We start from the raw sequence: 11,045 nt of genomic DNA, 5'->3' as shown, positions 1-11,045 counted from the left end.
TATATATATATATATATATCACATGAGGAAAAACCTAGAGATGAATAGGTACTGGCATTGTTTTTACATCTTGATAATGGCAAAGGTAGCACCTTTTATTCTCTTGGCCTTTTAATCGGGCATGTCACCACAAAGTCACAAGATGACTTCTGTACATTAAGGCTCTACATCATATTCTAAGCAGGATTAAAGAAGCAAAGGTCCACACTATATGTTTCTGTCTCTTTTCATAAGGAAGATAAAGCTTTGTTTGAAATCCCATCCAACAGATATGCACTTAGATCTTATTGACCAGAACTAGGTCACATGCCTACCGTAAACCAATCACTCACGAGGGAGACTAACATTACTATAGCAATCTAACCCAACTATGACTTATCTGGGAGATCAGAGAATTATTGCTATTACTTGGATAATGAAGATTCTGGGCAAAGAAGCAGAACTGTGGATGTTGGACAGACAACACCCCAGTCTTTCGTAAACATCTTGTGTGTTGTTATTTATCTGTTCCATATATCCAATACAATCACAATTTCCACTGAAAGTCTAAAAAGGTATCTTCCCATAGAAACAGAATTTGCAATCATCATTGCTAATGAGATTCTAGATGTACTTAAAGTTTCCTTCTTAAAAAAATTCCTTATTCAGAAATAAAGTGTCTAGATTTTTTGGACAAAAAAAATGACCCCATGTTTTTATAATATTGTGTTTTTATATAAAATATTTTTTAAATATTGCCATCAGATGTGTTTAACAAGATGAAATCTTCTGAGATTTATTGTATTAGCCCAGTATTATAAAAACACAACAAGAAAGATTGCTTTTCCTGACGTCTGCTGCTAGATTTTTGTTAACTTATGTTTCTGAAATTGTAACATCGTAAGTCAATGTTGCACAAAGGTATTTAATGTCATTTATAAAAATCTAGTAATATAAACTGTTGACTCCTTATAAAGCATCTATTAAGACACAGGCATATCACTAAAGCCACATTTATGCCTTTGATCCTGAGCTACATAATGATTCTTGCCAGAAGGACAACTTGTTCCATAGACTTCAGGACAGAAAATCAGTTCTTGGACCAGTAGCTCAACATCATCTGAGGGAACCCATTCTAAGAGACTAAATGGCACATGCACTTCTGTGTTTTTGTTTGTTTGTTTGGGGGTGTTTTGTGTTTTGTTTTGTTTTAAAGCAAATCTCTAATTCCTGTTCTCCAAATCTAAGCAGGTAAAGTTCAGGTCCAGCAAAAACCTGCCTTCCTGTAAAGTATAAGAGGAGTGAGTCCCTGAGTAAATGGAACTCCAGAGTGATAGTTTTGTGATGAGGAATAAATGACACCAATGATGCATGGGAGCCATGAGCTCCCTGGGGATTGTCAGAGAGAGAGAGACTATCATCTGTTCAACAATAGACCTGCAGGACCCCTGGAGAACAAGATGGTGTCCAAGTCCAGAGGCAAGCTAGCCTCGCTGCCTTTTGCACTGGCTATGGAATGTAGCTGATTGAAGATGTGCGGTGGTAGCCGAGGCAGGAGTGAAAGAGCCCGGGACCGTTCCTTAGCTGAATTCCAATCCTGGGTCTGCCGTTGCATGGGAAGGTATCCTTAATCCAGTCATCTGACAGCGTTGGCCATCAATGTTTCTATCTCAAATGAGACTTCATTTCTTTAAGGATCCCTTCAGCTTTAAATATCTGTGAATCTATTGATGCCACTATACTCGGATTGCTATGGAATGCTGAACTGCCTTTACCTGGAATGACTGATCATTAGCAGAACTTAGTTGGGTTCAGTACATTATCAACATATGTCAAAAGATACAATGAAGATATTTTATTATATAAGTAAAGGTCCGGTACACAAAATTCGTGCCTGGGGGTGGGTCCCTCAGCCCAGCCTGCACCCTCTCCCATCCAGGACCCCTCGGAGGATGTCCGACAACCAGCAGTCAGACATCCTTCTCGCAATTTTGGACCACTGACTCCGAACTGCTCACCTGCCTGCCTGCCTGATTGCCCCTAACCACCTCTGCCTGCCAGCCTGATTGCCCCTAACTGCCTTCTCCTGCTGGCCTGACCGCCTCCTAACTGCTCCCCACTGCTGGTCTGATTGCCCCCTAACTGTTCCCCCTGGCCTGATCTCCCCTAACCACCTCTGCCTAGGCCCTGCCACAGTGGCTTTGTCCAGAAGGATGTCCAGAAGATGTCCAGTTTAATTAGCATATTACCCTTTTATTAGTATAGATTCCCTCCCGTTTTATTCACCTTGAATAAATGTATGGAAACGTCCCTATTCATGTTGTGAAAGGGACATTTCTCCTCACTTCACACAAAGATATCTTTCACATCAGTGTCTCTTAGAAAGCAATGAGAGACTTAGATGAGACCTGGAGATATGAATGGGATAGGTGGAGAAGGGATATGGGAGAGAGATGTAAGTTTCTGGGTAATTGTGCGGAGCAGACCTGGGAGTTAGGAAGTTAGAAGTCTAATTTCAGCTTTTCCACTGATTCACTTGGGACCTTGAGAATGTCAGGCCCATTTTAATTGTTCTGTGCCTCAGTTTCCTTACCTGCTAATTAGAGTGAGAGTCCTTGGCTGGGTGCCCAGGATTGTGAGAACATACTGTGCAGGGCCATGGAAATACAACCAGTCCCAAGAATGGAAAACATCCTAGTTACCAGATGTCCTGACTTAAAATGGAAATGTCAACAAGGCTAATTCCTTTAATAACCAAAATGTGAATGTTTTAAGAAGTATGTCTATCTGGGTGAAAATTAAGCAAATACCTCTAGCATGAGGGCTTGTCACCCCAGGAATGCATAAGTAAAAAGAGATCAGGCTTGTGTGACCTTGAGTAATTTCTTAACCTCCCGCTCTTTTGTCACCTGTATAACGGGAATAATGGCATTCATTTCAGAGGGTTGTGGTCAAGATGATTACAATTGCAAGTTAATTCTTCTGAGCCACTGGCGGGGTTTGAATTCACAGCCACTATGTAGTTTGCAGCTGGTCATTTCTCTTATTACAATTGTCGCCCAGACAAGCTTAGTCACCCAGAAGGAATTTTTAATGTTACTATATATTCAGCGTTTACTATATAGCAGTGTTCTAACCCCATGCTAAGCACTTTACATAAATGATCTCATGTACTCCTCACAAAAACCTATTACTGTTCCTGTTGCAGAAATGGAAGTAGAGAGAAGCTAAACTTTATTTCTGGCTCCTCTGTGTTTTCTTTACCGGCCTTGCTTTCCTTTTTTCAGCTGTTCTTTCTCTTAAGCCACCTTCAAGACTAAAGCGACAGCTAACTGAATACATTTATATAAATGTTATTTCTGTCATGTTGCTGTCTACCCTTGGAGATCTGCTCTAAATTCACTTGGGTATTTGAGGATAAATCATGCTCACTGGCAGTTTCTGGAAAGCACTGGAAAAACAGCCACCCTGAAATTTTCTAAGCAACTAAAAGCTTATGAATTTCCATTATGTTCATTGAAAACAGCATTTATATTTACGCTTAGAAAAACAGAGTTATTATCAAGAACTCTTACGCAGAGGCATATGGTTGTAGATCATCACTAATAATCAACTGTTATACGATGTATATGATGCTTGTCATGATGCTGTCCTCAAATGCCTGCTGCGGAATTCTAAGTTACCAGGAGGGTTAAATTCAGCAAACTTTTTGTTAATGTGCCTTTTAATTGTGAAGTACTATAATTGCCTTAGAGAAACTTTTAAAAGTATTTTTTTTAAGCGATGTGGTATTAGAGAAAGGATTGCTTTTTTCAGAACAGATTCAACACTCAAATCTACTCCTTATTTACCGGCACAATTGAACATTTTGAACCTCCCATTTTTCTATAAAATGGAAATGCTATATTTCCAAGTTTCTGTGTGTTAAATGAGAACAGCGTCTGATCAGCAAATGTTAGTAATTTCTCTTCCCTTGGAAAAGAGTCTTAAGGCAGATGTGCTTCAAGTCTGTCCTGTAAAGAGCAAGGAATCCTCTGCTTCAGTAAAGTCCCGCCCAAACTCCTTTGGTAATAGACTCGTTATTTTCAAACAAATGTATTGTACTTTTTTTGTACATTGTACCCTCAAAACACGTATACCCATTTCAGAGGATCCATGGACCACCATTGCCCATCCTTTGATCCAAATTAAGAATGCCTGCTCTAATGTATTCATTCTGACTTCACCAAATCCTCTTACAAAACAAGATTATCTTTTAAAAATAAAATTCTTTTGGTATCTTGCAGTTCCATGAAGGAAAACTGAAGGCCTTTATTTTTATTATTTTTTAAAATAAAATTTTATTTTTAAATATATATATTTTTTATTTCAGAGAAGAAGGGAGAGGGAGAGAGAGATAGAGACATCAATGATGAGAGAGAATCATTGATTGGCTGCCTCCTGCATGCCCCACACTGGGGACTGAGCCCACAATCCGGGCATGTGCCCTGACTGGGAATCGAACCGTGACCTCCTGGTTCCTAGGTCGACACTCAACCACTGAGCCACACCAGCCAGGCCAGGCCTTAATATTTAATAGCTTTGGAAAAATGCCGCTTTAGAACAAAACCCCGTAGTAGACAATTAAGTAAATTTGCACAGGAACTTCATTGAAGGATTGATCTGACTTGTCACATATTTTGTACAACCTTTTAAAACACACAAGTTAATGCTTACTGCTGAATCTAGCTCTAAATGAGCAAAGAAAAAATTAGAATGGTGATAAATCTATAAGTTCATTTACATAATTGTGGACATACCATTTTTACATATTACATCATTAGGACATTGGACAATAGATCAAGGAAAAGGATGTTGTAGAAAACATACTTTACTAGTAAGTATCATGCACTTCTTTCAAAAGTGTTGACTTCAGGGTGGTTCTTTGGCACGGAAAGCTCCGCGGAATCACCTACCTAATCCTGAGCTTGGCTGTATTGCTGCTAGCGGTAATCAACTTGTTTGGGGACCTGCTTTAGATTTCTTCATACATCTGCCAACACCAAACAGTTGAGCTGGCTCTGTCCCACTCTTTGGGGAGTAATTTTTCCCCAATGCTTCAGTTGTTGTTTATATAAATCCTTCCAGAGGGATAAAAGCTCTTGAGAATTCATTGCTTATGTGAACATGTGCCGTGGGAGAGAATGCTATTGGGAAAGGGGCCACGTTTGCTTTCTGGTTCCACTTTTGTGATATGACAACCTACCTCTCCACATGGGTTTGAAACACCAGATCACGTGGAAACAGTGAATGGAGTTGCTCCTCGGTAATGGTTGAGTGCCATGTGACTGCGAACTCATTTGATTACTACCTGGTGGCCACCGAAAGGATTACTACAGGATCCATCCTGTGTGGACCACTGATATTTGCACCTGTCCTTAAATTTTACTGTTTCCTTATCTGCCAAATAACGTACATGTAGTTCAAAAGTGAAGCTCCCTCTTAATATTTTTAACTGCCTTCCTTTCTCGCTTTCTTCTTGATGTTAATGTCACCTCTGTTCTCCCTAGAAGGCAAATTGCAAGTTCAGAGCTCACTTTAAGCTTTTCTCTTTCCCAGCCTTGAGGTAACCAAGTCCCATGTATTCTTCCTTTTACATTCTTAAAATTCATTCTTTCTTTCTTTTTTCTTTTCTCCATGGCCACTATTCCAGTTTGGGGCCTACCACCTCAAACTTAGGACACAGCAACAATCTCTCTGCCTTGAGTCTCTTTTCCCTTTTGCCCAGCCTCCACACTGCTATCAAATCCATCTTGATAAATGACCACTGGTTGTGGCTACAGGCTACATTCTCCCACCTCAACATCTTCAATAGATTTCCCACCCCACACTGTAAGTAAAAAATATGGCATCTGGCCTCAACATGCCTTCCCAGCCGTGGGCACACAGGTCTATCTGTTTGTGACACTCACTGTACTATCCTTCCTCATTCCTGCGTTCTTGCTCACACTATTTCCAAGGCCCCTGCTTCCTTCCTCTCCAAATCACACCCATTTTCCAAGCCCAGCTCAAGACCCACCACCCCATGAAGATTTCTTGGGTCCTCACTGTTCACAATGATCTCATGTATCAAAGAAATTCTAACAGTGGAGTGTTGAAAAAGTTAATAATCAATTAACTAACTCCCCCTTGATATTTTGTGTATAGTTGTCTTAGAATAAGGTTAACTTAAATAGCATTGTTTACTGAGTGTCTTGCATATTTATCCATGTTGCTAGGTTTTACTCGAAGGCAGGAATTATATAATATCCATTTGGTTTCCCCTAGCGCAGTGGTTCTCAACCTTTCACCTGGTATAGAAACATCTGGAGAACATGTTAAAAATCCTCCTGGATTCCACCCCCAGAGGTGCAATAAGATCTGAGTGGGACCCAAGTATCTGTTTTTCCAAGAAGTTCGAAGTGCTGCCGCTGCTGCGACAGCTGGGTGCTTTCAAGTGTCTCACGCTGTAAAAGCTAATCTGTACTTACGGATACTCAGTAGTGAGGTTTTTCTCTTTTCTCCCATTTCAACTTCACATTCTGTCACTTCTTCCTTTTAGATTGATTTTGAAGATGTGATTGCCGAACCAGAAGGAATCCACAGTTTCGATGGCATCTGGAAGGCCAGCTTCACCACCTTCACTGTGACGAAATACTGGTTTTACCGCTTGCTGTCAGCCATCGTGGGCATCCCCCTGGCACTTCTCTGGGGCATTTACTTCGCCATTGTTTCTTTCGTGCACATCTGGGTAGTTGTGCCATACATTAAGAGTTTCCTGATTGAGATTCAGTGCTTCAGCCGTATCTATTCCATCTGCATCCACACCCTCTGTGACCCACTGTTTGAGGCTACTGGCAAAATATTCAGCAATGTCCGCATAAGTGTACAGAAAGAAATATAAATGACATTTCAAGGATAGAAGTATTCCTGATTCTTTTTGTTTCCCCTTGGAATGTTCTTGGTGCCAATATCAAGTTTTAAGTTGCTAGTACGGCAACAATATATGAGTGAATTTTCTTGGTTCATAACAAAGAAATCACTCTCTTAGTTTTCATAACTATTATGTGTCTCTTCTGAGCTATTTCATCTAATTTTTTTTGGTCTAAATTTTTAAACCCACTTAAAAATTTTTCCTTGCATTTTTATTTGCATGTGGGGTCATTGTTTTATTGCCTGAGATATGAACAAGAGAAATATGAAGAACCAGTGACCTCAACTGCCTATTCTAAAATGTTGACCATTTTATGGTAAGGGAAGAATTCCGGGCTATGGCCATTTGTTGTACAAATATGTGGCTGGTTTTAAACAAATTCTTCCCTTACCATCTGCAGTGTTAGTGGATTGCTGTCACTCATTTTAATGATCCAATGGGATCAATGATATTTATCAAATTAGAAAACCCACTCTGCATTCACACAATCTGCCTGACTCACCCTTCTTAAAATGTGATACTCTCTGTCCTGAATATTTGTTACATAGATAATGAGACTTAAGTGCCTTCCTGTTCATCATACTTTCCTTCTCAAATAGGGGTCTCGCTGGTCAGTTTTCATTAAGTCAGCAACCTCTCTGGAGACCAAAATTAGAGAATCCATTACCTAGTTCTCCACACTTGTTTCTGACTCTGAGAACGGAGTCGGATGAAGTTCCTGTCTGCACCTGCTCACACACCATCTTTATCCATATCGAGTGTGGCCCATCTCAGCCAATGAGATGAATTAAGGAGGACCAATGGGGCCGAGTCCTCTCTGGACTGGCAGGCGTGGAAGCCAGCTTTCCTGCCTCTCTTCAGCTGAATGAGGCCGGCATGTCTATTCAGCTTCATTTATTTCCAAGAATAATCACACTTTCCTGACTCCAAACTCATCCATCACCGGGTGTTTTAGTGGCCGAACATTATGTTCCCTTTTCAGCTGATCGGTGGGCCTCCGGGGAGAGGCTCATAACATGGAGGCCATTGTGTGAGCCTGTCAGAGTTGTCGCACATGTGACCCCTTCAAAGTAAAGCGCTGGCAGCCGCCTGTTATGCTGTGACACGTGGCCCTGCTACCTGCCAGGAGCTTTGGACCGAATCCACGCATCACTCTGTGCAGAGAGAAGATGGGGGAGGAGGCGGTCATACAAGATTGGGATCGTTTTGCTGGAATAAATTCAAATTCTTCTAAACTCAAACTGAGGAATATTACCTGTAAACCTGAGTCACGCAGAAAGCGGCCTGGTACACCTGAAAGCTTTTTTATTCCTCCTGCTCATAGTAAGATTCTGCCCTTCGGGGAATTGATGTTTAACCTTCAGGTATGCTTTCACTTTTAGTTTCATACACTTGTTGGAACTCTGCTTGATGGGTTTTTTGTTTGTTGGTTGGGGTTTTTTTGTGTTTATTTTTGCCTCTTCCAGTTTTTCTGACACTTTACTTACCAAGTTGTTACTGACTTTGATGCTTTGCATTTAAAACAGACACTGGCATGGACATAGTTTTACTTTTAATCTGTGTACATACTGAAAACGTACTACACCGCATACTTTTTAAGTGTAAAGATATGCTTCTCTCTATGTGAGGAAGATCACTTGGGAAATGGCTTTGTGATTCAACCTGTAAGCTGTGTATCCCCAGGCATGTCTGTTCTACATACACGCTTAGTTTCCTGTGCAAATCAAATGCTGGCCCGAAAGAGTGCTGAAATTTTATATGCTTACTGATATATTTTACACTTTTTTATCCTGCATGGCCTGTAAAGGTTATAAGTCTACACAATAAAAATGTTTAACAGTTCTACAGTCAGCTTTATTATTCCCCCCCTCCCCCAGAACAAATACATACATGTCAGGGCCTGTGTGCGTGTCTGTGTAGTACATAGTGTGTGTACATGTTTGTAGGGTGTTTATGGGAGGGTGTAGTCTTCCACTTTTCAAATATTATAGTCATTTAAGTGGGATCTTTCTCCTAAGGCCATTGCCTTTCATGAGTTACTTTAGAGAAAAGTTATAATTCATAAGAAAGATTTGTTTAGCAGTTTACCCAGTGCTTTATTATATGTCATCTAATTTGAGCCCCTAATAACTTTGTGTGCTGGATATTAATATTCTCGTTTAGTAAATGACACATTCAGGGAGAATGCCTTGAATTTTGCCCTGTCGTAACTAGAATTTCTTTAAAAGGCATATTTTACAAACAATTTATTTTTTGGCCTTGGGTTAGATTGGGTAAGTTTAAAAACAGAGTTTCTGTATTGGTCAAAGTTCTCCAGAGAAATAGAACAAATAAAAATGAATGTATATAAAATATATATGAATATGTAAGGAATAGTATGTATTTAAAGAGGTTTATTATAAGAAATTGGTTTGCACAATTTATTGAGGTGAAGAAGCCTCAACATCTGCAGGATGAGTCAACACACAAAAAAAAAACACAACACAAAACAAACAAACAAAAACTCACAATGTTCCAGTTCAAAGTAAGTCAGACAGGAAGAATTTATCTTACTTAGAAAAAGATCAGCTTTTCTGTACTACTCAGTCCTTCAATTGAATGAGACCCACCCACACTAGGGAGAGAAATCTGCTTTGCTCAGTCTACTGATTTAAAAGTTAATCTCATCCAGAAACACCCAGAATAATGTTTGGCCGGATATCTTGGCATCCTAGTCGACGTGCATAATTAGTCATCACAGTTTCCAAACACAATTTTGCACAGGTGATTTAATTTCTCTCACCCTGAAATTCCTTTCATGCGGTCCCCTCTCTTCGCTGGGCTCTCAAGAAAGCACTAAGTCTGCTTATTTAGTAACCCTGTCTGGTATTTCTGTTAAAAAGATTTGTGAGGGTGCAGGGAAGCAAGCACATTCATCAGTGCTTTGGTGAGTGCAGTTGGTACAAGTCTTCTGGGGAACAATTAAATGTACACATGATGGATCCAACAATGTCACTTAATAAAAACAACAGAGGCATACCAAGGTTCATCATCAGGGGTGCTCATTAGTTGATTGTCAATGCTAGAAAATATTGGAAACAACATATTTAGAAATATGGAAACAGTTAAATAAAGGATGGTATATACATTTAATAGGCTACTAAATAGGCTTTTAAATATTTTTATGTAGTAGAACATTTAATGACATAGGAATATGTTTACTTTTTACATTTTTTAAAATTTTATCTTTATTGTTGAAAGTATTATAGATGTCCCTTTTGTTTGTTTATTTCCCATTGATCCTTTCCACCCCACACCTGTCCCTACCAGGCCTTCACCACTATATTGTCTGTGTCCATGAGTTTATGTTATAATGTTAATTTAAAAGTAAAGCTAAAAACTGTATGTGAAATATGCTGCTACTTTTTTGTTTAAAAACAAATGGAGGGGGTGGAGGGGAGGAATCATTATATCATTTCCAAGAGCCCAACAGGCACTTCCCAGGCGGTATGTCACTTATACAAGATTTAAAACTGGAATTGCTGTCTTAATTTCACAAATGAAATATAGGCTTAGAGATCACCAATTACATACCATAAGCATTGGAGCTCTTATTTAATCCGGTGTGTCTGAGATCAAAGTCCTGATCCTCCCTCTTCCTGATCCTCCTGCTCTGTGTGATTTCTGAGCCCTAAGCTTGCCTCCTCTTCTGAAGGCTTCCTTTTCCTGCTGGCTTGTGGAATCATAATCAGCAAGTAATGTGAGCAGAATTGGAGTAAACTTTAGCAATAGTTACATAATAGTAGTTAAAACGGGATAATCTCTGCATGCCAAGCATTATTCTATATACTTTAATGTGTTTGTTCATTTCATCTTCCCGATAACCCTAGGTGGCATGTATTATCATTATCACCTCAACTGTATGGATAAGACATTTAGGCACAGAGAAGTCAAATAATTTGCCCAAGGTCACACAGCCAGTAATTGACATGGAGACTGGCTCAGAGTCTGGAATCAGAACCACAGCAATCAACAACAGAATTACTGTTAATGCCAACAACCAGAAAGCAAGTTGTGTCTCTACTGAGAACAACTAATGCAAATGAAAACATTTTACATTTAAAATATTTAAAAA

At 39.6% G+C, this 11,045-nt stretch overlaps 1 protein-coding gene across 3 annotated transcripts in view; it reads left to right on the top strand.

The window, feature by feature from the left end:
- CAV1 (caveolin 1) overlaps positions 1 to 8,776 on the top strand; it is a 36,855-nt gene extending 28,079 nt beyond the window's left edge. For all 3 annotated transcript variants that reach the window (XM_006768695.2, XM_006768696.2, XM_015567171.1), the window contains one exon: positions 6,560 to 8,776. In XM_006768695.2, coding sequence (XP_006768758.1) covers positions 6,560 to 6,901 — 342 coding nt within the window. In that variant the 3' untranslated portion in view covers positions 6,902 to 8,776. The remainder of the gene's footprint in view (positions 1 to 6,559) is intronic.
- Positions 8,777 to 11,045: the final 2,269 nt, after the last annotated feature.

This window comes from Myotis davidii, unplaced genomic scaffold (genome assembly GCF_000327345.1).
Source record: "Myotis davidii unplaced genomic scaffold, ASM32734v1 scaffold183, whole genome shotgun sequence".
NCBI classification, from domain to species: Eukaryota; Metazoa; Chordata; class Mammalia; order Chiroptera; family Vespertilionidae; genus Myotis; species Myotis davidii.
Note: the sequence above shows the minus strand (reverse complement) of the source record. Positions and strands in the feature narration are given on the sequence as shown.